The 27549-nt window shown below is 46.9% G+C and overlaps 3 protein-coding genes across 10 annotated transcripts in view; 2 read left to right on the top strand and 1 right to left on the bottom strand.

The window, feature by feature from the left end:
• Positions 1 to 3519: 3519 nt before the first annotated feature.
• Positions 3520 to 5633, bottom strand: LOC112454383 (coiled-coil domain-containing protein 43-like). Its single transcript, XM_025015742.1, has 3 exons — positions 5078 to 5633; positions 4234 to 4622; positions 3520 to 4140 (listed from the first exon to the last, which is right to left on the bottom strand). The coding sequence occupies exons 1-3, from the start codon at positions 5240 to 5242 to the stop codon at positions 4068 to 4070; spliced, it is 627 nt and encodes a 208-aa protein (XP_024871510.1). The 5' UTR covers positions 5243 to 5633; the 3' UTR covers positions 3520 to 4067.
• Positions 5634 to 7588: 1955 nt separating this feature from the next.
• LOC112454328 (cytochrome b-c1 complex subunit Rieske, mitochondrial) lies at positions 7589 to 9308 on the top strand. 2 transcript variants are annotated; one of them, XM_025015641.1, is made up of 4 exons: positions 7589 to 7759; positions 8179 to 8331; positions 8537 to 8714; positions 8804 to 9308. In XM_025015641.1, exons 1-4 carry the CDS (start codon positions 7666 to 7668, stop codon positions 9090 to 9092), a joined length of 714 nt encoding a protein of 237 aa, XP_024871409.1. In that variant the 5' UTR covers positions 7589 to 7665; the 3' UTR covers positions 9093 to 9308. The 2 variants fall into 2 exon arrangements, with proteins under 2 accessions (XP_024871409.1, XP_024871408.1); XM_025015640.1 differs by having other exon boundaries at positions 7589 to 7873.
• A 362-nt stretch (positions 9309 to 9670) lies between these two features.
• The window catches only part of LOC112454323 (zinc finger protein chinmo), a 50296-nt gene continuing 32417 nt past the window's right edge, over positions 9671 to 27549 (top strand). The window contains exons 1-3 of one of the 7 annotated variants that reach the window (XM_025015629.1): positions 16935 to 17015; positions 18955 to 19485; positions 24434 to 24661. In XM_025015629.1, coding sequence (XP_024871397.1) covers positions 24541 to 24661 — 121 coding nt within the window. In that variant the 5' untranslated portion in view covers positions 16935 to 17015; positions 18955 to 19485; positions 24434 to 24540. The other 6 variants (XM_025015628.1, XM_025015627.1, XM_025015630.1 and 3 more) reach the window with 6 other exon arrangements.

Below are 27549 nucleotides of genomic sequence, written 5' to 3'. Positions count from 1 at the left end.
ACGATCACTAATATAATAATTTCAATTTACTATTAATCATTATTTTCTTATTATCTGTAATAATCGCTATATCGTTACTATTTACCGCAAAGATATAGCGGCATACAAGTAACGAGAATTATCATCGATAATGACAGAGTTAACACTACTTATATACGTAGGTATGTACAGATTTTAATTACGCGGTTTTCGAAGTCCCAGAGCAGCAGCAGCAGCATGCTAGTTCATTTACTATGATATACGTAAAAAAAAAACTCCGATAATTTTCGCTAATTTTTCAATGCGCGATTTTCAGTGAATTTTCACGTGTTCCCTATCACCGCTCTTCTGTTATCATTAATCGTCTACGCGACGTAACGCATGCTTTATTACGTCGAAATTGATTAATTAACGTTGATTAACGCCCCGTGAGATTCCTCTCCGCCTTCGCAGTACTACCTATTTACGCATTGCTCGTAGCTTCCTCGCATTAATTAACGATTTATGATTTGACACGCCCTTTCGGAACCATTACGAGCATTTCGCGATATGCAGAGGATTTGACAAGAAACAAAACCTATTGTATAGTATTATATTGTTAGGCTACTTTTATATAGACTTGGTAATTGTTCGATGTGCCCGTACCCATTCTAAACTTTCGCAAGACACGAGCTCGGTAATAATTACATCATCAGAAACGTGAGATGCTCCATCGTTTGCTGCTTTCGAGCTTCCACCACGGAACCGTTATCTTCCGTTTTCGCATGCTTCTCTAATTCTTAAAGGTCCTATTATACGTATGAAACCGTTGAAGGCCCTACTAAAACTTTTAATACGTATTTTATTGCCATGGTTATAAAAATTGGAGCAGATACGTGAACATCCGATACTCGCAAATTATAATCGCGTACAAGAGACTGAAATGAATCATTATTTTATATTGGAAACATGGCGAAATCGTTCCTAATAGTTCGTTCTGCAAAAAATCGATATGTCGCCTTAATTTTATTACATTTTTACAGCGCACTCGTTCAGTTCCTTTATGAATTTATTGTTTGATTCGCGAAAAGTTATCGAACGTCTCACGATGATAATTGAAACGAAATAATGAAACTGGACTTGCCGTCACACAAACGGGGTCCCACTTTAGGTTCCAAAAACTTTTAGAACAATTAATATCGTACCAATCGTAGTGGTATCGCGCGACATAATCGGTGAATGGCCAATAAAACGCGAGCGGAGGTATATTATAATATTAAGAATTACATATAATAAATATATTATTCGTATACGGCGAATCTGCCCGAACGAACGACTGATGAAGTAGCGCATTATTATATATGATACATGATACACGATTCTCATGACTTGTGGCGGGTTCGTAGCGGTCGCTCTCGAGTAATCGCGTCGACGTAGCGACGATCATCACGAAATCTCGGGTGAACATTTCGTTCGATTACTCCAAACGAAAAGAAAAAGAAAAGAGACGAAAGAGAGAAGAAAATTTGACGAGAGAGTAATGTCTATGAGGCGACGATTTCTAGGGAACGAGATATATCAAATTGTGTATAAAATAAAGACGTGACTGTGTGTGCGTGCATGCGTGCGTGCCTGCGCGGGAGACTCGTCTCGGGGAGAGAAAGAGAGTGGAAAAAAAAAGAAACGAGTGTGGCCGTATGGTTATGCACACATATATCTAATTATATAACTATATTATACCATTATACACGTGAAGCGCGGAAACGCGCAAGGGCAAAACGAGTTAAGTCTAGGATACGATAGAGGGACAATTAGAAGGGCGTTCGCGAAGAACACGCGGGATTCCGTCTACGGAGTGCCCGCCCTGCCCTTTTTTTAAAGAAAAAAAAAAAGGCAAAAAACGCCATTCAATTGTACAGTCTTAAGTTTTTAGTTGTGTTCACTATTGTATACAGAGGGATCAAATTATAGTATCTGTATAAACGGGACGGTTGTATTATCTGCGTGACGTGCATCACCACTTATATACAGATCAACACATGCACATTCGGCACGCGTGTGTCGCGCGTACGCCCAAAAGAAACATAACGAGAAGCATGTTCGTACAGCGAAAAACATGCTAGTGATCGGTTTCACCGGCGTCGGTTAACTCGACTCAAACCCGGGGGGGTCTTTGTCTTCTGGAAGAGACAGAGGGATCGCTCAGGCAGAGAAGTGGAGACCGACACCGACGAAGCCGGGACTACGGTGAAAAAAGAAACAAACAAAAAAAAGACAGGGCCTGTAGTACTATTTCGATATCATCCGAGGAACAGCGAAAATCCGCGAAAAACCCACGTCCTTCGACTGAAAGCTTACTCGACTTCGCACCTGGTCAATTCGTCGTTCGCGAATGAATAGTCGTTGCCGTACGCTGGCGATTTCTCCATACGGCGCGGACGGAAAAGGGAGACAATCGCTTTTTCTAGTCCAGGATGTAACGAACGTGCTCCGAACGTACATACACACATCTCACTTGAACGCAATGGAGAGAAAAAAAAAGAGAGAGAGAAAGAGAAGATTTTCTTCTGGCTTCTCAGCGAAAGAACGCTCCGCGCGGCGTATATCCGTTAGATCAATGTGCAACTAATTAATGAGTTTTAACGACGCGATTAAACCCTATCGAATTAAATTAAGTACAATCGTGCGTACGTGACTCTCCTCCCCTTTCCCGCGACGGATATAACGCGTGCGACGAAGAGGACCCTGCGGGGTGTTTATCGCGAAGAGCCACCGTTGCGATGGTCGAGCCTCGTAGATCATCCTAGTAGGACAATCATAGAGTTACGCGTTTGTGTTTAGACGCGCTAGTAAATTTTCATTAGATGATAGAGACGCGAGTGACAGCGTCTAACAAGGGAGTAAGTATCTCTCGTTCGAGACGCTCGCTAATGCGTAAAATGATCCCGTGGGCGCGCATCGTGACGGAGGATCGTTTAGATTATTAAACGACGGCCAACGCGCGCACTTCGCTCTTCTAGGCCCGCAAGAAAGAGATATCGGCACGCAAATCCACGCGGAATTGAAAATATCTCAAGAGCACGGGGAGGAGGAGTGGAGGAAGAACGATTCAGATAAAAATGTGGGAGCGAGGGTTCATAGAGAGTGGATTTGTGAATCTGGCGTTCAATTGCGGATGTCTTGTTATAAACATATAAGTGCGAGTTCGTCAATTTCTGCCCAGACTTAACTATAGCGAACGAGAGAATTGCTAAATAATAAAATGATTATAATGACATTAGTATATATATATACATATACCATATATATATACTGATACGATACTGAAGCATCATCATCTTTTGTATCATTTGTTCGTTTGTTTTTATCTTACTGCGTTTGTCTTTCATTATTAATGCAATACCAAGATGACTCGGTTTCGACTCGGTATCTTGTGTGTAAATATATAACTAATAAAAAAAATATGTATACAAATGCAACGAGGACAAATCTTATCGACGAATCTTCCTTGCACTCCCCTTTTTCAGGATTTCCACATTCTACAGTTAGTTAAGTACCAAATATCAGTGATTTAAATAGTTTATTTAACATACTCGTATTAAATACATCACTTGTATGAGATACAACGCAATAAGCAGACCGGATGAGCAAAAAGGTCTGTCGATATTCAGAACCATTATTTAAATTTAAAACGATAAATTATTTCGCTGCTAATTTTAATTAGTGAAAATAGATGCGAGTTCTGAATACAGACTACGAAGAACGCTAGGAGTGTATAAAAAATGAAAAAAAGGATGAGTAAGTAACGAACCTCTTTGGAAAATGACAGTTTTAGAGAGACAGAAGGCACAGGATGATTTAACATTATATGTATGTACTTCTTGGCGACGTATGCATTCGTACTGAATCTGTGAATTCGCCTTCTAACGACAGATGGATGCTACACACACATATTCTTCTAATGAAAATATAAGATCGATGACTGATTTTAAATAACTGTCGGAGATCGTTGCATGCACGACAATATAGATAGATATATATATGAATACCACAGCATATAATGTAGTCAATAATCTCGAAGTAAATCTTCCAACGCTTTTGTTTCGATGCTACCTCCGCCTCTCTCCCTTTTGGGTTTTTCTTTTCTCTTTTTTCTCTTCCTTCAATTGCTTTTGCTTCTCTCTAAAACATAAAATTATATTTAAAGCTTTATATATTTATCATATACATATAAATAGGCTTTTTAGTGCATTAACGCTGCGATTATTGTCCTACCTGTCTTCCTTGTCCTTCTCCTTCTTCTTCTGGCTCTCCAGCTTGGCTTTTTCTCTCTTTTCTCTCTCCTGCTGTACGATAGTAGCTGCGTTCAAGTTCTTTTCGATTCCACAGTCTCCGCCGTTTGCTCCATCCTCTTCCTTGTCTCCCTCGCTATTGTCTTCGTCAGACATTTGACTGTATTGCGCTAGTATAGCCTCCCGTATTCGTTTCTCCTCCTCCGTGTAGCTCCTCTGCGTCGTCGTGGGTAGACTCTGCGACTCCAGCATCTTTGCCAGTCTGACATCGACGTCTTCCGTCGGTGCAGGCGCCCCGGCCACTTCCGCAGCTGGCTGCCACTCTGCCCACGCGCTTAAGATTTCTGCTACATGACTGCTAATATCATCCTCCTGCAACGAAAGAATCCTCCTGCAGCTCTGTATCATAAAGTATATTACGTAATCTTATGCAAGAGTGTAGAGATAAGAATTAATGAGTATTCCTGGCGTATCTATGAATCAAAAATTGAGAGAATTAAGATTTGAAGGTCTCATCGAAAATTAATATACAGAGTCAACGTGAGCTTCATTTCTCTTATGATCTTTGAATCCTGACGGGTCTGTCCGGGACTCTTGGCGAACGAAAACGACAGAGGACAGTTACTCCGCGAGACGAAGCGACCGGGATATGCGCGCACGCGGGTAAAGACTCGCCGGTAGGAGAGCGTACGGGAGGCAGAGACACGTACTTTCGAAGCACGACCTCGCGGTTTCTATTTCCGACCGGCTGACGATGCGGCGGCCGCGCCGCACGCGCGCGCGCGCCTTCTAACCTCAACGCTCGGCGCCGCGCGGGTCCCACTCACCGTCACGCCCGCGAGGATGCTCTCGAGCGCCTCGGTCTTCTCGTCCTCGGACTCGTCGCCCTCGAGGATACCCCTGATGTACGTGCCGAAGACACCCTCGTCCGTTTTGAGCGCCTGCAGCTTCCTGCTGAGCCAGGCGTCGAACGAATTGGCCGCGACCGCCATCGTTCTCACTCGTCCGGTCCGGCGTGTGCGTTCACGCGACTTGAACTTTTCACCGGCCGCCTCTTCGCGCGCGCCGAATGGCGAGGGTAGGAAGGAAGGAAGGACCGCAGCGTCGCCGCGATGACGCCCCGCCGTCCGGGCAGTCACATCTTTCGACGTTGGACGCGACACGCCGGCGACCGGGCTCGGTCATCTCCACGACGGCGCGGCCATCGTCGCCAAGCGCCTTCGAGCTTTCCGTCCGTTCCTTTCCTCCGCGCGTAGATCCTCGAACCGCCGTAAGACACACGTATATACCGGGCCCGATGCCGCGCGTGTTGTTACGCACGACGACGTCGCGAATGTCGCAGCAGGCACCGTTTCTGGAGCGCATTTTCGGAGCGTGCGCACCTTAACACCTTACGCACCGCAACTGCGCGCGCGTTGCGTTAGGGCCAAAGCACATAACATGGCGTAGCGATATACGACGGTCGTAGTTCTCGACCTGACAAATCAAGATACGCCAAAGCTTGTGCGTTACTTACGTCCACGACTACGACTGTCATATGTGCTTTGGCCCTTACTTGCGTTGTTGGTTGTTGGCCGCATGGCGACGTAGATTTTTCTCGCGCTGTGGACGGCGAAAGAGAGTTTCCAACAGCTAAATGCCCTTGAGATCGTAACTGGTACTTATTGGTGTAGAAAATAGAGGAATTTATCACCAAAATCTGATTAGCTTGGTCGACGATTAATTTTGTTGAGTAATTTCCAATTCATTAACATGGCCCCGAATTGTTAATTTTCTATCGTTTGACACTATGGGAGGAAAATTTAGATTGAGAGTGACGAATTGTATACTGTATGCAGTTACATACAAATCTTACTTGGAGCAATTCCATTGATTAAGTTAACCCTAGAAAGTCACATTAATTAATTCCTGCATGAGGCCATAGATTATAGAGAGAAATTAGAGTGATTAGGCATTTCTTATCCATCTGATATAGATAGATAATTAAAAGAAATTAGAATAAGACTCCTTACCCTACCAATGTGCATAATTGAAAGAAAGTGGTAAGCTGACGTACAAAGATTATACGAGTTCCCCCAAACGAAAAATGTGAAATAGAATTGTTAAAAAAAAACTAAATTTGGATAGAGTTAAATACCATATAAAAAAGATTAATTCCTGCGAGTCCCGACTCTCCTCAACCATGAATGTATTACACCCAACTACTTTCAACTTTCAACTATCAATATAATTCATCGGAAAGTGAATATTTTTGAACTTTTTTTTTTATTTAAATTTGAGAATGACAGGAACGCGCCTGTGTCATTGGAGTTATAATTGACATTAAAAAAAAAGTTAATTTCGGAAAAAGCCCGAATAGAAATTTCTGAACCCCAAAAACACTATTTGCTTAAAAAAATTAGTTTTTTAAACACCGTATTGTACAAAATAATGGTTTATTAAAGATAAAGTAGGAAAAGATAGCCTTATTTTTTTATCAGTTCGGTATGAAGTGCGCTGTTAGCGTTTAAGGAGGATTATCTATTCAATTGCTATTGAAATCGCTAATAAAATTACTGTTAAGGGGATCCTAAAGCCGTCTGTAATACCGGCTTTTTTTCTTAGCACTAATCTTTTAATTGACTTTATAGAAATGCAAAATTCTGGTCTAGAATTAAAGTACGCATCAAAATCTAGGTCATGGTGGTCAAATTTATATCGAAAACGAAAAAAAATTAATATTTTTGTTAATTTTTGGTATACGTGACGACAATATTTGCTTTGTACAAAAATTCCACGATAAATATCCACAAAATTAGACCGGCATGACCTAGGGACAACATTTAAGAACAATATCGTGCAATTAGATCTAAGATTGAAAACCTAGAAAAAAAGATTACTTTATATAACTTTTATATGTGCAAAAGCACATTCAGGTTGACAGGATAAGCAATATTGCGTGTGGCAAGAGATGGCGCAGTAATCGAACAAAGACAGATGCCTCTCGTTAGACAAGGACAGATATAGATATATGACAAGAAAACAGAATCAGAAATGTTGACATTACCGACGTCGAGGAAGTTCAGCCTTCACTTTAGGATCCCCTTAAAAATATCGGTTTTTAACCAAATTACTGTCGTTATTAAAATATGCAAATCCAACGCTCTCTATATTCCTTTCCACAATCCTTCCTCGCGATTATTTCACTTTAAAGCCCATCGCATAACAATCGTGTAGCGTAAAAGAAAAGGCAAGAGAAAAAAGAAACGAGCGATTCTCGATTTCAAAACGGCCGCCGCGTTATCATCAGATGATCGCGGCCGCGCGACTTCACGCCGCTCGCAGCGACCCGCCGCGGCGCAGCGCGCTAGTGTTCCCTTCTAGCCTAGCGAATGTGTCGTCCCGTTCGTCGTCACGGACGTATTTCCCGTAGAATATGAACGTGATCGCGAAATCGACAACCCTCGCGCCGTTCCTTCGGGCGACGGCGACCGCCGTCTCGAACGGAGGGATACCGGTGGCCGCGACCGGTAAGGTTCACAAGCCGAAGATTGCCGTTCCTCCTTCCGTCAGACGGACACTCCAGCAGACCACCTATCAGGTTCTTCTTACCGGACCTACGTGCGTAAGCTCGGGAGTCGCAGGTGCGTCCGTATTATCAGTCCGTTCTGCGCCACGAATTTGTCCCGTGAATGTCGCATCCCTCTCGGCATTAAATCGACCCGATATTCGCGCTATTCGCGATTATATAATCGATATGCGCACAGTCGCGCACTTTGCAGGTCGCTGCGCTATCAGTCGAGCTTCAGGCCCGTAAAGGTACTCCAGAATAGCCTGCACTGACGTTGTAGATACGAATTAATAAATGAAAATCAATAGAAGATCCTGATAGGCTCCTTCCTACATCCTCCCCTGAAGCATTAATATAATCTGGATTTGTCTATTGCAGCCAGTACGCAGGTGCATCAGCGACGTTTGGCACACACCGACATTCAGTGGCCAGACTTCTCCCATTATCGCAAAGATGAAGTGCAAGATCCAAACGCAAAGTCACGGGACAGTGCGTCGTCCCGAAAGGGTGTCTCCTATCTTGTCGCAGCTGGCAAGTACATGGAAGATGTCTAGGGGTTGAGAAAATTACAAAAGTGAGAAAATTCATTGAGTATCTATGACTTCATTTGTCGAAATCTAATAAATCTGTTCACTTTTGTAATTTTTACCTCGTTTCAAGACACACAATCGACCATTCGATACATTTTAAATGTGACAAGTCGCTAACTAAATCATCTTCGATTTTGTGTATGCAGGTGGTTCCGTGGCAGGTGTCTATGGCGCGAAAGTCATAGTGCTCAACCTCGTTGGGATGCTGAGCGCATCAGCCGACGTACTCGCCATGTCGAAAATCGAGATAAAGCTCGACAGTATCCCCGAGGGCAAGAGCGCTGTCTTCAAGTGGCGCGGAAAGCCCCTGTTTGTGCGACACAGGTAATTTGAAATTACCGATGCTTGATGATTTACCGCTGTAAGAAGACGTTTTTGTACTTTATAACGTGATTATCATCTTCTATTTACAGAGGGGAAGCAGAAATCGCGACGGAAGGCAAGGTGGACGTTGCGAGTCTCCGCGATCCGGAAGAGGACAGCGCTCGCGTGAAGGATCCCAAGTGGCTGGTCGTTCTAGGCGTTTGCACGCACCTGGGATGCGTGCCCATCGCTAACGCGGGAGATTGGGGCGGTTATTATTGCCCGTGCCACGGGTCCCACTACGACGCCAGCGGTAGGATTAGAAAGGGACCGGCCCCGCTGAACCTCGAAGTACCACCCTACGAGTTCGTCGAAGGCAACGTGCTCGTTGTTGGTTAATGACTATTTGCGATATCTGTAGTCAAGTAATAAAATAATTTATGTATGATAAGATGCTCCGTGGGCACACCTGCGCAACACCTTGTTAGCAACGCAAAGAAATTGGAGAAATGTGTGGTTTTGTATATTTCTTGAAACTTTATTGGAGAGCCTTCATTCGAACATCCGCTGATACATCCGCTGTGTCGGATTTAGAATAAATGTTAAGTGAAAATATCTTTTGTGAAGCTTAATTGCTCTTACCAGCGTACAGCTGTAAACTAGCGTTACAGTTTTACATATATCAATGCGACGTGCGTACAACTTTTCGGGAAAGCAACGTCAGTTCGCGGACGAATTCGCCATTGCGTCCGGAGAGAAGCCCCGTATAAATGTAATTTCGTGTAAATCCTACGCAACCCCCATGCGTCCCAGCTACAACCGCGGCTGTAACTCGAGTTACAGGCAGGGGGTAGGGGGTAGGGGGTTGCGGCGATACCGCCGCTTCCGCGAGGAGGCGCCAGCGGTCGACGGCGCGGCCGAAATCCCTGCTGCCGGCGAGCGGCGAGGGGGCCGCGAAGCGCGGCGACAATCGTCATTGCAATCGCCGGGCGATCGCTGCCGGTCTCACCTCGATCGCTCTCGTCGCTGCTGGCAGCGTACGGAGAAATCGCGCGCGGCGTGATCAATAGTCATTATCGCTCGCGGCCCGTGTTTTCGTGCCGTTTACGAGTTTGGAGTAATTGGAGTTGGCCGCGTTTTCGCCGGCCGGCGCGCCGCGCCGTCACTTATACTTGCCATTGTTCGCCGAGTTATATATTACGTATATAACACCGCGTATATATTACGTCCGCGCGCGCGTTAACCCCCTCGCCGACCAGCTGACTCTCCCACCCTCCGTCTCTCTTCTGTCTCTCTTCTGTTTCTCTCTTTCTCTCCTCCCGGAACTGACACTCGGAACCGCCGCCGGCGACGCATCGCCGACGATGTATTGTCCGGTCGCGCGCCGTCAGCGAGCCGCGCCGCTCCGCGAAAGGGTTGAAAGCCGAGGGTAGGAGAAGGTCGTCGTCGCGGGAACAAGCGAGAAGGAAACGCAAGGAATTGAAGCGCGCCGCAATTGCCGGTGAGTAGCAAATGTATCGCGATGTATCGTCAAAAATTCTTTGTATCGCTCATCAAATTTAGCGAAAACTTATTAATCTTTTTATTTTTTTAAGCGGAATTCGAGAAATCGCGAATTGCCGAGACGGTCGTATGATTACGGGCATTGACAGGTACACGACGATAGAACATATACTCGCGAAATAGACGTCTAATACGTTTCTGCTCGTGTATCAGATCATTTTCATATCGCGAGGAATTTATTTCGATATTTAAACGCATAACGCGACTCGAATAACATCTGTTTTTTTTTTCTTTTTCACGACGCGCGATAAACAGGAGTGCCTTACGCGTATCTTTTCAGCCGCGAATATTCCTCAAAACGCGATAACTTTTCGGACGGCTTTTGTACTTTATTCCTAATTCAATTTGACGCGCCAGGCGGTTGCTCCAGTTTTTGCAAGTTTCTACAGCGTCGGAATAAACTTCTTGCCTTCGTCCCAGGGAATATCTCCTTTTTTTCCTCGGGGGGGGGGGGGGGGGGGTACATGGAACGTCGCTTAGACTGCTCCGCGGTGTTGATATCGCATTCTTTTCCGTGGAATTTCATGCGCGCTCCGAAAGCCGGCACAGGCACGCGCACCCGCTACGTCGACAACAAATCACGAAAGCGGCAATAACAATCGATGACAGACAATTCTTCCCTCGTTTGCACTTTTTCGATAATATAATATTAATAACGTTTGTTTCTTTATTTTAATCAGGAGCTTAATTAATTAATTCTTTGCCGGTCTGCTTGCATTTCTGTAGATATACATCGTTTCTTTTTTCTATATCTCGAAATAAAGTTTTTCTCGTATATAGCTTTTTGTTAATACTTGATACTATAAAGCTTATTTTAGGGACGTACATACCGATAAAGACATATCGCAAGGCTTATTTTTAAGCGTCGTCTACAGTGGCAGCAGAAGTATGCAGTAAGACGTAAGCGGTAAGTTATTGACCAACCACAGTCGATTATTCTTGAATTGTAAAAATCCCATTAGTCAATAGGTGCTTTCCATTTACATCAAAACTCAGATAATTCTCACTTGTGACGTCGTTCTATCCTTTTTGGCAATTAATGAATAATAAAGACAGAATGACATCACAAGTGAGAATTATCTGAGTTTTGATGTAAATGGAAAGCAACTAATAACTTACTGCTTACGTCTTACTGTATGCTCCTGCTGCCATTGTGGACGACGCTTTAGAGATGCGACGTTCATCCGCGCGCTAAGCTCTGTGAATTTGGAAATTGTCGAATCGATGATACATCGCACTTATATTTCAAATACAGCAAGCAGCGTCCTGATAATAATAACCGTTCAATGAGCCCCGCGAGTTTTTTACACCAGTTATACGTTTCGCACATTTCATCCCTTGTTTGGTAACACAGGTATCGGCACAAGCGCGCTCGAGCCGGGGGGGGGGGGGCGCATGTGTTTGTAATGTATCTGCACGTCTGCAGATCATCCAACAATAATTTCCGTACACGTGAGCCGTGCTTTGCATCCTGATAACGGTTCGCGAAAACAACCACCGCACTGCCGCTCCTCGCAACACTTCGGGGCTTCGTGCGCGCTCTGACCTTTATATTTCTATTTACGTAAATAAAGACATTGTTCATCGTCGGTTTTATGCCGTGCGGCACGTTGATGCATATTCAAAATTCACGCGAGGAGCAGTCGGAGTCGGACCAATGATCAATACACCTCGATCGGCCAGCACGTCAGGTTCGTAAAGCTTCTTTTAAAGTGGAACGAGAAAAAACGCTCTGGACGGTGATAAGAGACGTTCGTAAAATTCGCATTAACACTGGCTTAACAGAACAGTGGCGTTTCGTGAAAAATATTAGCATACTCGATAGCAGACTCTCAATCACGGCGGAAATCAGGGAAGCACAAAGGTGAGATTGTATACAATATTATCATAAAAAAGTCAGAGATATAACGGAAGTATATGATACTCGTTCGCGTGTCCCGATATTTTTCCCCCATCGATCAATTGTCCAAAATGCGTGCTCTCTTTCGGCGATCTCGCCCGTTCGTCCTTCTCGGCCGCCCCTCGCGCAACCTTGTTCTGGCCGAGACTGTACTCGTTGTTCACAAAGACGATCGTTACCCACCCCGGGTGAGGATCTCCAAGAAAGTTGCAAGTGCAAAGGCTGCGAGCGGGCACGAGTTGCGATGCAAATACCGTCGGGTTCCTGGCATTCTAATTCTTATGCGTCAGCGAGCGAGAAAACGCGACCGAGAGTGCGGCGCGCGCGCGCGCGCACGGAAGAAGGGAGCTGCTCGCTGTCTTCTCTCGCAGGATCCAGTTTCCCTTTTTCGGTTTTTCTCTCTCTTTCTCCCTTTCTGCCTCACCTCTCGCCTCCGACGGCGCAGGACGAGACTTCTCTTTGCTGCTTTGTGCCCTGCATCCACCGAGCGCACTCGTTCTCCCTCCTGCGCGCGCGTATGCGTGTGCGTATATTCGTGCGCGCACGCGAAATTGCGTGCCGTCGTAACGAGAGAAAGAAAGACGGAAAGAGAGGGAGAGAAAGAGAGAGAGAGAGAGAAAGAGAGAACGGAACCCCGCCGCAACACGCGGGCCTTCACGCTGGAGGAGAATCAATAGATGTGCGTTGCATCTTGCCCCTCCTCGTCCCCCCGCGGCCCCCTCTTCACGCGTTTTCGGCTGCCACCCTTCTGCCACTGACTCCGACCTTCGCACGCGGGCGCGTACTTCGCCGTGTACTTCGCGAGCAGCGATTTACGATTTACGAGGCATGCCGGCGACCCTAGATTCGCGAACGTTATTAATGCAAGGAATACGCGGAAGAATCTCAAAATCGACGAAACGTACGAAAGATTTCGTGTAGGTGTGCGATGCACTTTTTATCATGTTATTCGTCTAACTTTGCGCTCGATATGAAATGCGAAATGTTACCTTCCTTATCGAATCCGTATTCTTGCGAGATTGAATTTCTTATAATTTATGTGGATAAGAAGCGAGATAGAGGAACTGTATTTTTTTTCTCTCGTTTCGCGTCAATGAATCGATATGGGCGTTATCCGTGAAAGGTCGAAAGTTCATCAGCGGCTAAATCTACTCGTGCGAGCTAATTTATTAGCTCGCACGTACTTTCCGCTACGCCTCGATGGACCGTACGCCCTTTTGTACGCTTTTTGTAACTTTTCCGTAACCCGTTCGCGTTACCGGTTTTGTCTACCGTGTCGTTGCGTTTCGTACGCCATATTAGCCACCCTAGCTTGCCTACACCGTCGCGCGCGCGCGATCCTATCGTCTAGGAACTTGGCGCATAAATCAAGATACGGTGGCGGATAAAGGCCAATTGCCACGTAGTCCTAGAAAATGGTATAATTTGGTATGTACGCTCGGCTCGTATTTTCGACGTCGAACTTCCCGCGGCCGCTTCGATTGCCCGTAAAGATATCTGTGTGAATGTCAGCCGCCCTTTTTGACCGCCTACTGAATTATTTACAGCGATGATTGTCGCTAAGAAAGCACACACCTTTCGCCGGCTCTATGCCGATACAAATGTAATTAGGAAGGGTTAAATTAAGGAATATATCTGTTACATGTTTCCTGGATGGTTTCCCAAAATCTATTAATTGTAAGACCAACGGAATCGAAGTTTCTCAGAAGAACGTTTTCTGATGACTTTCTTTGCGACTTTCATTGTTTATACATAAAAATATTGGTTACGCGTTAGTGCTGCATTTTTCATATCGGCATAAAGTTCGAGCGTCAAGGAGGTGAATTATTCATCGTCTGGGGCGAAAGCTGTGGGAAAACTGTTCTTGAAATTTCTCTCCTCCGTTAAATCATACGCCCCGGCCTTCATTTTCAGCTCTGTGACGACAGAGATCGAATATCCCCTGCGTCTTCGTGAGGGAAAGACCGGAGTCGTTGCGGTATCTACTGTCTTGCTATATTACGCAACGACGTGCGACATCCCTCGAGGAGAAATAATAGCGCCGCAAATAACGGCCGTTGCCTTCTTTTCGTCGCATCGTCGCTGGGCGACGAAAGGAGACCCTCGACTTTAAGCGCCGCGACGCTGCGTGCATCGCGTCGCGCGCGTTAGATAGATACCCGAAAGTAGCGACAAGGTTTGGAGGTCGATAGGACGGGAGCGAGATCGAAAGCGAGACCGCGAAGGGAAAGAGGCGAAAGCGAGAGCGCGCGGGGTAATCGTAATCATAAACACACAACCCGGCGCAGCGTGGGCGAAAGAGGGAGGAGGAGAAGAGAGAGAGAGAGAGAGGAGGGAAAACGGAGTTCCCTCTGGATGAAAGGGAAAGGAAGGGAGCGAGGGTGGAAGGATAAGTGAGAGTGAAGGGGGGCGGGGGCGGCATAAGGGGGCGCGTAGAGAGGGCGGTGGGCGAGTGAGAGGCGCAGGTGAAAGTGAAGCGAAGGTGGTCGAGTTAGAGCGGCAGCATTCGGGGAGGGTGAAAGGAGGTTAATGATTAGTTCTTCCGAGGTCGGGGGCTGTTGCCGGGTGCAGGTTGCTTGGCTCTTCCCCTTGGCCGCCCTTTTCCTCCCCCTTTCTCCTTCGCATCATCATCCTCCTTCTCCTTCCTCTCGCTTCCTGCCGCCATTCCGTGTTTTCCCCTCTCGCGCCGATATCTCCTCCTTTCCCCTCGGTCCCTTTATCATTCTCTTCAACCCCCTTCGTGGCTCTCGGCCATTCTGCCAACCTCCAAAAATTCAGACCCCCCCCCCACCACCACTATCGCTGAAGCTACGCACGCACGACGAAGTTTGAAGGCTTGCAAGGTTGTTCTCCCCTCCATCCCGGGTTGATCTCAGGAACGTGTCGATTCTTTATGGGGCCATCCTAGAAGCCGCGGAGTATATATGTGTGTGTGTATATATATGTGTGCGTTTGAAGAATTTCTATTTTGGCAGGAATCTTATCGGTATTTGAGATTTTCTTGGGTTCGAAAGGCGCTGCATTCGTGACATTTTTCCTGTTATTTTGATGGATTCCGATAATGGACCAATTATCGATCGTCACACAAACGTTATATACGTGTATTTTTCTATTACATTACGAATCCGCGTTGAAGTGAACTTTGAACCTGTTGACGTTTCCTACGAGGACATTTCTATTTTCATTGTTCGGCATTATCACTTACCGCAGCATATAGTTAAAAGTTAAAATATACTCTTACGCTATTAAAAGCTTCTCGATTATGCGCATTATTATAGGCTCGAGGTAAAAATATTACGCGTTCGTATTACGTCGGCGTAGGTCGGCGCGCTGCATAATGTAGCAAGCGAGTCTTATATCGATCCCGAAATTGGTGGCATCTTCACGCTCGAGAGAGGACGCATTCAGAGTCACCTGCCTAATCTGACTAACAAATTTTATGCAGGGGACAAGTGCCGTGTACATATACTGATATACACCGACCTCCAATCTTAATGATTAGAACGCGGCTGCTTTCTAACGCTTTCCTCGAGCGCGTTAGAAAGATTTTGTAAAGCTCAGTCCGTGTTCATGTACGATGATTTCGAATGCAGGTGCACGACCCTTCGCGTCGTTAAGAACGGTCGGCCGTAACCACCGCCGCGCATAAATATTGAATTCAAGCCAACCAAAGCTCATTTTATGAAAATTCATGTTAGGGTCCCCGTACCGTAAGAAGATAATTGCAAATTATCATCCTGAGTTTTGATGATTGATAAAAGAAATTTTTTTCCAAATCTCGGTTTTTTTAGGCGAAATTTCTATTCATTCGCGCAATTAAAATTACGCTTAAAATAAGCTTGAATAGGTCTATATTTATATCTACGGAAATCATCTATGCGACATTTAAAGTAACTAATAGAAACACGTCTGTTTATTTTTATGGCATTTTATATACGCTCGAATTTTTTAAGTTTTCCCCTCGAGCATAAACTCTGTTTACTTGCACCACGACTTCGCCAGTGAATCAATCAACCGCGATCGACGTGGTGTATTTCAGCGTTTTTACCGTCCCACATGATGCTCTTCGGCATTTTCTGCTGCGTCCATTACGTAGCAACGAGCTTATTTTGTCGATTCCTCGGCGGCGCCGCCGCGTCCGATGCTTCCGTTCTTCGTTATCCGGTAGCCGGTAGTTAAATTATTTTATCGATTGCGCGAAAGAATTTCTCTTCTCCCTTGCGAGAGAGCGAAAGAGAAAGTAGAAGAAGAGAAAAAAAGTAGAAGGCGAGGCAGAAAGGTTCGCCGTGGCCGCTCGCCACCCCTTGCAGCGTCAGCCCTGGCTCCCTAACGGCCTCCGAGGACTTTCCAGCGAAAGTGATGGCCGTGGCTGCGTAGGAAGGGCGCCGGGAGAACGATGCGAGGGTGGCAGTGGCGCGGTGGTGGTCCGTGTTCTCAGCTCTCCCGCGGGAGGAGAGGGGGGTTGGCAGAATCGTCGTTGACGGAGGGGTTGGTCGGCCGCGAGGGAGGTCGACTTCGGAGGACGGTAGGAACGGTAGGAAGGGCGATACGATAGCGAAACCAGCGCGCGAGGGTTGACGGGGGTGGATGCGAGGGCGGGGGGGAGGATAACGCCGGTAACCTTGCAACCCTCTTGCGTACGCGCGCGCTCGAGGAAGGGGAAAAGAGACTGGAATCCCGCGGCCGCTGGAGGGGTGGCTGCCGGCCGCGGGCTTGCGAAGGCAGTCGGGGGTGCAGTCGCGCACCAGGGTGGCAGTGACGGGCGTGACGTAGTCGGAGGAGGATGTACGCCCCTGTTGGCGAGGGCCCCAGCAACCAACGACCATCCCTGGTCAATCCATGGTGGCTTCATCCGCCAGGTACGGCCGACCAGTTGTTGCTGTTATTGTTGTCGTTATTGTGTCGTGCCTCCTCTGTACCTGTCGCGTTATCGACAGGTCGGGCGTCGATGTCGTTTCGGGAATCTTTCGTGGGGATACTTGTTTGTTTTGATCGCGAATCGCGTGATCGATGCGTGTGGGGCGTGGGAAGTCGCGGGGGGGGGAGGGGGCGACTTTGAACTTGAGTCTCAGTTGTAGCGATGCTATACAGGGAGGAAGGATGTAAAGCTTGCTCGCGAATGCGACTACATGGTGTGAAATAGTGAATTTTTATAGATAGCGGCTTATGGTTGGTGAAACGATCGGGACGATTTGGTTTTAATATGTCAGTGGAAAAGAAAATTGTCAACTCGCGACGATTTTCGACGAAATAAATTGTTTTTCATAAGTTGTGTTTTAATTGTGTTCTGTCTGTGTTTCTCATTTAGTTCATTTTATTTTTATTGTGAACATTATAGGGACTAAAAATATTTACCCACGTTAATTGTTCTAAACATTTTTATTTAACATTTTGCACTGCACTGTGCAGCTTGTAATATGAGTATTTGTTAGAGCAACTATGACTTTTTATTCGCAGCAGCGATCGAATAAATATGAAATTTTGGCGCAACAATACATAATTATCATATATTCCAGCCTCATAATTATCATACAATAAATTATATAACTCTAATATCCCTATTCTCTCAAATGTATTCTTAAAATATATCTACCTCAAAATTTATATTAGGCTGTTGAAACTCGCTATTCTAATTAATATTTAAGCGCTCACAATATTCTCACGGTAATATTGTTTTTCGCTGTTAATGCTCTGTGTATAACACTATAACTATTTCGGTTAAATTACAGTTTGCGCGCTCGTTGAATTGCCGGCCATTATTACGCGCACATACCGTGATTTCACCGCTTCCTTTGTTTCTGCCTCTGTAAAGTGCGTGCACGTGCAACGCAGCAGCAGCAAGCAGCACGTCGTCGTACGTGCATTATGCGCGTAGCGGTATCTCGACGGAAGTCGCGTTTATTTCATGGCGTCATAAAAACGGATCGTACATTCTGCTTCTTCCACCTAATTTCCCTCCCCGGTGTCGTCTGCGGCTTCGAAAAAACGCGCGTAGCTCCCGCGGGGCGGAACCTCCCGCTAACGACCTCCATTCGGGAAATTTATTGCGTTGCCGCGTTCGCCTTACACGACGACTAGAAAAACCATTCCTCCGCAACACCGACCGCACGAAAAAGTCAACGCGACTTCCGCGTACGCGACGATTTTCGGGACCGTTTACTCGATGCTTCTTACTGAACGAGCCTTTCGAACAAAGCTCTCAGTGCGGGCTTATTCCATAACTCTTAATGACAGTTTTGTTATCGTTATATTTGCGTTGCGCAGATATTATATATGGTAAAAAAGTTGCGCAACGACAATATAACGATAACGAAACTGTCGTTATAAGAGTTACAGAATAGGCCCACTGTATACTATGTATGTACTGAGACAACCGGGCTAGAAGAAAATTCTCGTCGAAACAATCTTTGCACCTTAGAGATTCTTTAGCTATCGGATTCCTTTCTGAAATTATATTGAGACCGTAACAATCGCGAAAAAGCGTAACAGCCGCGCCGTATCTATGAAAGAGCGAGGTACATTCAATTTGCTGACGACAAAGGTTCCGGGGAAGGAAACGCATTCTGGAAGCTTCACTTTCCACCCACACTGAGAAAAAAAATTTATTTCGTCTAATTAAAATATCTAGTCCGATACGTTCAACTAAACATTAGTTAAATTAACTAATTTTTGATTAAAAATATTGATGATTGACACGGGAATGAACTTTACCTTTTTTAGTGCAACTTAATTGTTAAGTTAACCATTGGATCAACAACTGTACAAATTTAGTCCGTACAACCAATTTTTTTTTCTCAGTGTACGAATCGGGGAACGATGTGCATCGGAGGAGGACATCGCTGATCTTGTGACGATCAAGTCCGCTAGTAGGAGCATACTGTTAAGTCGGCCCAATACGTAGGGCCACCGGCGGGAGGAACGAGCCCGCGAAAGAAAGAGAAAAAGAGGGGAAGTCGAGAACGAGCCGGACATAACCCGTAGAACAGTCCAATTCAGATCGTGCTTCGCGCTGGGCGTTTTCGGCGCGCACGCATCATTCGCGCTCCAGTACGACTTGGGGAAGGATAGTATCGTCCTCTCGGGATGATTGACATTGATTTCGCGTCCGCGCTGTGGCCATCACGTTGATTGTCGTAGTCGTAGCAAGTGGTTACGGTTGTTGCACTTCCCCGCGCATCTTCCTGCTTACCGTTCTTGTGAATGAGTCACAGTGATTCGCGCGCGCGTCGACGATTGCTCTTCCCGAGAGACGATACGCAAGCATGATCGTCGCGGCGAGAACGCATCCCTGGACGCGTTGCACCGAAGATTCGTGAGGCTGTAGTTACGGTGAGGGTGTTTCTTTCTTTTTTTCATTCCTTTGCGTATACTCGATGGGGCACAAAGCGATTTTAATTATCAATTGCGAATTAATTGTTTGCTGATAAATCACCGAAACGTTCGGAATATCGAAACGCGACGTCGAACCTTCGCTGCCAGCGGCATTTCTCGTTATCTCAAGGCGTGAGAGGCAAAGTTTTACGAGATATAAAAGTTGCAAGCTGCACGCAGATCGTCCCTAGAGACCGTCAATATCGACGCCCGATCCTTGATTATTCGTCGCCGGCAAAAATGCGCTTACATCATCGCGCCTGATTGAAATGGATCTGCGATGATGATCCGCGAGAAAAACATCGCGTTATTTTACCTCCATCGGCGAACGCGTCAACCTTTTCTTTCGCGGCTAGATTTCATTTTAAAACATATTATATTACGCGCTGACAACCTGTTATCTCAAGCTAGTCTCGGAGAGACATTGACCTCCAAATTAGTTTTCGCTGCGCCTCGGCCCAATTAGCTTGCGGTGATGTATTAGCTGTCTATATCTGTCTAGCCTATATAGATTCCGAGTTCGCCATCATGGCAGCTTCCTCAATAGCAAATATAAGCCTTTATATATAGGAATAGGTAATAACGAAACGCGTATTATACTACTGTTTTCCTAAAATAATGGACGGGGCAATTCAATTTGTACAATCCTTTCAACGTCCTTTCCTAAGGGGGGGATACGCGAATGAAATGAAATCAGAGCGAAATTACGTATTGTCTTGATAATCCACGCGAGTTATCTTTTACTGTTGAAACAGAGAACACACATCTCCCTCCTCCCTTTACTCGAACCGTTCTATTATCGTCGTCAAACGTATTTGCGCTTCTCGCTCTGGCATTTTCATCGGGCTAACCAACCCTTTGGGTGCGCTTCCTCAGACGATTACTGCCGGGATTCATGCAAATATCTCTTCCTCCTTCACCTCTCGTTCCTATCTTCGGTCGAAGGCAGGATGCTGTGGCCCTAGCAGAGACGGCTACAGTATCGAACATTTCTTTCCGAAGCAGTCTCTCCGCAGAATTTACTTTCTACGACTTTGACCCCTGTTCGTTTCCCAACTTTAATTTAGACGCGGCGATACTTTCTTCTTATTTACGTTTCAGTGTAAACCGTAATTCCGGTGTGAAGTATAAATTTTCGTTAATTGGGTAGATTGGATTGGCGAGCTTAATGAAAACGCACGTTTTTAATGGATACAGGAGCATCGGTGCATTCGATGTCGCAAGCGTAGCTATAATGTATGAAAGAATTAAGACTAGGAACTCCCATCTATCTGTACGATTAAATTGTCGCTCATATCCCCCATACGCGACTTCAATTTGGCCGTAATAACGGCGGCACTTCCTATGAAAGCGCTAGCGCGCTCTCAAAGCGCATTGAGCGTATCAAGCACGCGGCGCTGCTTACAATCGAATCGAATCGAATCGAATCGGGATAGGCCCCGTATTCCAGTAACGCATTAATAACGGTTTCCTTCGTGGAAGAGAGAGAGAAAAAGAAAGATGAAACCAACGACGACTTTCTCCTATTATCTATATCGCGTATATAAAAGGCGATTGCGCTTATTGCTAAAAGGCGCTCCACAAAAAATAGCATTCGCCGAATCAGGCGCCGTTTGTGTTTTTTTCGTCGAGCCACAATACGCGCTTTTCATGTAGGAGACCTCCCCTCCCCCCGCCCTCTCCTCGTTTGCGTTAACTCGACATCACGACGGTCATTCTTTTCACTCGCCACCAGGCAATACCATCGTCGACCTTATCGCGTTCAACCATCCCCGTGACGAAGGCAAACGACGCTACTCGGACCACATCGCTCTCCTTTCTCTTTTCATTTCGCCCCAGAGTTGCCCAATTTTTCCTTCCTCGCAGAAGCTAGAATCGCCCCGCATTGCTCGGCCACGCAAGCCGGCGGCTGCCATCGACGTATATATCGAGTTACGGTATCGCGCGATTACGGAAGCTTACACGTATTACGCGAATGCAGGATCGGAGCCGCGTCTATTTTTGTCCGCCTCGCGCGCTCGGTCGATTTTTTTTTTGGCTTCTGCGAAATTTCCACGCGAATAAAGACGCCGGGTGCGAGTGAGAAAAATTCCGAGCGAGGGTGATACGTGTCCAGTTGTTATATATCTTTCTCAGGACGGAGTCAAAACAGAATTGCAGATATAGGCACCCCCTTTCCGTATATATTTTCGAGAACCAGATCGAGAGAGGAGGACCGGAGCTCTGTTTTTCCAACGCACGAATGCGATGACATAATACTGCCGCCATAAGAGCGCCGAATTACGACGCTCTGGCGGACGCGCGCGCACATTGCCCCACACACGCACACACGCCCGCGACCTACACTGCAACGCGCGCGCGCGCTCGCGCGTTCGTGCACACGCCCGTGTTGCAACGACGTATGTATATACCCGCGTGCGTGCGCAACGCGGGTATACGCGTGCGTGTATGCGCGGCCAAGGCGCGTGTGCGGCCCCGCCGCGACCTTGAGCCTCCCTCTTGGACCCCCCCCCTCTCCCTTTACCGATCAGCGTGCGTTTTGCCACCACGCGATGCCGCGGTCCCCACCTATTCCACCGCGATGCTTACATCTCCCTCCTCTTTTTCGGCCTCCTCCTCCTCCTCCTCCTCCTCTTCCTCCTCCTTCACCTCCTCCTGCACCTCTCTCTCCCCGCGCTCCTCCTTTCACGCGGTTCCGGAGCCACGCAACTCTCTCGAGGCGCCTCCAACGCCTAAATTTCCCCTCCGCCTTCGCGCTTTTCGTGCCGCTGGTGGTTCCTAGCGATGGGCATCGATCGCGCTGCTCCGCTGATTTTGGATCCAAATTCGAGCACGCTATGACTATACCGGGCTTAGCGTTCTCGATTACGTAGATAAGAAAGTAATAAATTTCGAGATGGCCGAGATGAACACGTCAAATTTCACTCGGAGTATGCAAATTGCCTTCGGACATCTGCGCGCACAAGCGCTTACCCAAGGTTGTCACGCTCGAAGATTCTTTTTCTACCGCACGATTGCCGTATGTGACGTTCTACTCCCGCGATGCGGCCCTGGTTATACATTGGACGGAGAACGCGGTGGGGACGCGTGATACCTTAGAAGCGTTAGGGTCCGGGGAAGGAGAGGATAATGTTCGAAAATGAGACGAACAAGATAGAACGGCACAGCGCGCGCGCGCGCGCGTGCGAGAGAGCGAAAGAGTAAAAAAGTTCTTCAGCGCAGAAAGAGAAAGAGTGAGAAAAAAATAGGAGGGGAGCACCGCGAGAGTCGAAACTTCTAGCCTTAAGCAATCGCTTGGCCGTTCCAGCGATCCCTACCCCTCCGAGGAAGCCGCCGAATCGTCAATTCCCCGCCCGTGGCCACCCACCCGGTGGCCCCCTTTCCCCCGGTGGTTCCGTGTTTTGCCGGGTGCCCGACTAGAGCACCGAAAATCCCCCCTTCCCACACGCTTCGTTCCGTGTAACCGCATTTGCATCGCCACCGATGACCCATATTCACACTCTTCTCGGCGATATACCAGCAGCGGCGGCGGTCCCTCAGTGTTGCGCTCTCCCTCGTCCCTCTCTCTCTCTCTCACTCTTCCTGGCTCCCTCTTGAACGGTCCGTTCCCGTCCCCCTGTCGTCTCGCGGTACCGCGTTGCCGCCTCCTCGTTCCCTCTCGCTCGCGCCCGCGATTTTTCGGCTCCCGCGCGGCGGTGGACCCTCCCGCACGGCGACCGCGCGTACCCGGGCCCGGCCGCACCGCGACGACAGTCACGCGCGATTCGTTCATGTGCTGATGCGCGATGCAAGCCGGTGACTCGATTTCGGCCAGCAAGTGCGTATAGTCAGTCGTCTATTCAGTGCCCGCGCAACCGGTGCGTCATTGGTCCCGGAAACCGCGCATAGTAGGATACTCGAGGATTCTGCTTTTCGCGCGCAATTTACACACCCTCTTGGTGATACAACGCACAGTGGACACACGGCCCGGATTATGCGCCGCACGGAGCACACGTGCGTGCGGTGCCGAACTCCGTAACTTTTCTTTTGTCCTCTGTTCCGGCGTATACGCATACGCATACGGCGGCCGTGTCCATCCGGGACGCGAAACAGGGACCAAAGTGCATTTCGGAGTAGCGTCGCCGGTTGTCGTTGTTGTCGCCGTTACGTCGTTGCCGTCGAGATCCGTGAATGAAGTCGGAGCGGCTGTTCCGCCCGTGCGCGTTGACACGCCCCTGCCATCGGTAAGGTCTCTCCTCTTCGCGCTTGGCGTTCTTTATCGCGGGCGTCACGGAAATGCGGTGGAATTTTGACATGGCGCGGCCGGCATCGTGTGATCGCGCTTCGTGACTGCTGTGATAGGCGAACTCCGCGTCTCCGGCGAACTGGAATATTGTCCGTGCCCCGCGGTGTTCTCACCGCGTTCACGACGAAACCGCGCGCGCGAAACCGCGGCCGCTGGACCTTGTCCGATAGTTTCTCTGTCACGTAAACATATTACGTACGGAGCACCAGTGAATCGTAAGAGGTATGTCGCGATTGTGAGGTATCTGGTATCTCCAAGTTATCAACATCCAACATTCGCAGCTGGTGACGTTGGCCGTCACGATACGCCGCGATCTGTTATAATTCTTTCATGGATCGCGCGCGTTCATTCACGGAACGAGATTTTATTTCGATATAGCATACATTAACTCGGCAGTTGCATACAATAGCGAATAATGTATCGAGAAAATTTATGCGAAAATGTGAATTTCTCGATACTAAATGCCTCCTCCATGTGTGTCAACTTTTGAAACATATTGGCAATTTTATCAAACTTTTAATCGATTTATATTTTTTTCGAAATTTAACTATATTTCGGCGAGAGAAAAAAAGAGAGAGAGAAAGAGAGATCTGTGGATAACCCAAACTGCTTTCTGCGTAGCTGGACGAGCAATTGGGCACGAGCGCGATCAAGAAGGTAAATATCCATTGGAAGGTGGCTGCGAGAGGAGTGGTGAGGATCACGGAGTTGAGCCTAAGGGTGGCATCATGGACTCTCATCAGCAGCAGTTCTGCCTCAAGTGGAACAGTTTCGGCAGCAATCTAGCAACGACGTTCTCGAATTTATTCAAAAGCGAGAGTCTCACCGATGTCACCCTGTTCTGCGAGGGTAAGTTCCGTCACATGTGAAAACCTTATCCTTTCTCCTTACGATCTATACGCGTATATCCTTTTCGACGAATGAGTTTCCCAGCGAAATAATTCTTTGACACGATTCAATAATAGAAAAACATTCTACGGGTCGAATCACGGAATATTCCGAGAAATTATTAGATGTAAAACAATCGTTGAATATTTCGAAGAATTTATTAGATGCAACGCGATAATAAGAGTAAAAGTTATAGACTGAAGAATTCGGCCGGCTATTCCGAGACCTTGACTCCTCGGTCTCACTTATGCAGGCAGAAGGTCGCTTGACAACGCGCAAAAAGAAGCGCGACTCCTTCGTCGAATTGCATTCGCTTCGTAATAATTCTGACGTCACACGCGCTGCATTTATCGATACATTTAAGTCGGATCTAAGCGACGAGAAAGTTTCGTGTTTTCTCGCGCGAGCATAAAAGACAATTTCGAGCTTTCACTTTTTCGACATCACTTTCAAATGCCCGGGGAGCACCTGAAGGTTCTTTCACCGTTATCGCTCGATAGAACACACGGGCTCTCTCGTGACCGCGCGCGATCGGACGTGCTGACGCGTTGCAATTAATGCAGCACCGGCCATGTAATCGACGCTCATCAATTTAACGCGTGATATAAATTAATTCGATATTCAATTATTTCCCAATGTAAATGTCACGTGTTACACAAATGGTGATCAAACGCGACGACGAGTTCTTGCGTCAATATCGCATATTGACTTCTTTTACATACCTAAGCCAAAAGAGACGGACTAAAACTATTCCTGACTCGTTTTCTAACAGACCGCCGCCGCGCCGTAATGATGATTGAATGAATAAGATATTCTTTTCTCTTTCTAAGCTAGCGGAATTTTAATGAGAAGCTCTATAAATTTACAGAATGTCCTTTATATATGTTCGACATAGTAGGTGATCGTCAAAAATATAATAAACGATTGCCAGTATAATTACCTTTTGCCAGATATAAAATTTAATAGAAGAGATGTGATTCCTTGCGTGATTTACGCGACAATATGCTGAAAAATATATTCACGAAAAAAAAAGGGAAATCGGTAAATATTATTTGACTGGCGTAATAACAGGATGATCGTTTGGAGAATTAGCATAGCGTAATAGAAAACCGATGAGGAATTTCGCTTTCTTAATTTTGCGCTTTATAAAATCGCGTCCGACCAAACGCGAGTCGCGACTCCTTGCGCGAAAGGGCCGGCTGGCGGGCGCGTTGCATTCGCACGCTACCACTTCGCCGGCAAGTGGTACAAGTTCGCGACTGCATAGGAAGTGCAGGGGATAAACGGTTGGACCCGGCCCCCTACCCTCGTTGGCCACCCAATCGGCGCGGCGGCGCGCAGAGTCAGTCGGCGCGAGTCTCTCGGTCGTCGTTGCACAATGTTGGCGTCCGAGTGCAACGTACACGCACACGCACACATGCACATGCACATGCACGTGCAAACGGCGCGAATTTCCGTGTGCGCCTTCCCCACCGACGGCGACGCAGCGAATGCAACGGGCCGCTCTTGCGGCCCGTTCGCGCGAAACCGCAGTTCGCACCGAGCAGCGATGCAACGCGCTCGTTTCAGGGTTGCGGATTCTCTCGCTCGATCGATGTTTTCGAAAACCAATTAGTGTCGAAATATTTCGCGTAACGAGATCTCGCGTTGCTTGGAATGCGATAAACAAGAATGCGTAACCGATGGTTTTAAAAGTGTAAACAGATCGTAGAAATCGATCAGTGTCGAGGAACTTTTCGTCATCTCGAAGTGATGTAAACACGTATTATGATCATTTATGTTTTGTGTAATAAGCGTGTATACACGCGGCGCAGATACGCGGTTTACGGCGAACACGGGGCGAATCGAAGGGTCGCGGCGACGTCAATAAAATTCGGAAGGACTTATCAGTGGAAGTGCGCGCGCGATAACGGCGCTATGCCAGTACGTGAAAGTTAGAGATATTCGCCACTTTATCGTTCGCGCTGAATAAACAAGAATGTGCAACTTTCGGCAAACGTTCTTTACGCCCCGCTTTTCGACGCGACCGACTAATGCAGAACGTATACATATGCGCGCGGGCGCGATAACGCGTGTGTATATTTAAAGATTGACTCAGTGTTCCTCTAAGAGCGCGGCGCGCGTCAAGTCGAGAGCGTTCCGATCGATCGACTAATCTTCATCGCATACGAGGACCATAGAATTGGTCAAGTTAATTGACCAGTTGGCACACCACTTGCCGCGCGAGTCTTTTTTTTTCCTCGTCACGGTCTTCGTAATTATTTAGTGATCGATGAAGTGGCATCGTCAGCTTCTCGATATTCCGGTTACGGCCCGAACTTCCAGATGCAGTTGCGACGACTGCGTTGTTCGGACTTGAAGAGATTTAATAACATTGAAATGTAAGTGATATTATTTATCAGTATGTTTTCTGAACACATGTCGCGCCTTTCTCTCTCTTGTTATTGTTATTACATTTCCTGGACTTGAGTATAAAGGCACACGATTTTATATTAAGAGAAATTCGGTCTATCACTTTTATAACCGTCACTTATTTACATGCTATTATTCATTCCTCTTAATTGATAAGGATAAACGGCCTTAATGGAGCACGTGCAATCATAATCGGCAAAACATCGGACGAGCTAAACACTGCGTCGAGTAAACTAATTTATCACGTACTGGTCTCTGATATCTATCCGACATACAAACCGGATAAGTATACCGCATAAGAGCGATAGTACTATCTCTTGCAGTTAGGCCGTAAATGTACGAACTTATAGCGAGGCCAGTCAAGTAGCAAGCCTTACCTCTGTAATTTTCCTATCTGTTGTTGTTGCAATTTGTCTTGTATTATAAAACAAGCGTTC

Source organism: Temnothorax curvispinosus, unplaced genomic scaffold (genome assembly GCF_003070985.1).
Source record: "Temnothorax curvispinosus isolate PA1 unplaced genomic scaffold, ASM307098v1 QBEX01005011.1, whole genome shotgun sequence".
Lineage (NCBI taxonomy): Eukaryota > Metazoa > Arthropoda > Insecta > Hymenoptera > Formicidae > Temnothorax > Temnothorax curvispinosus.
Note: the sequence above shows the minus strand (reverse complement) of the source record. Positions and strands in the feature narration are given on the sequence as shown.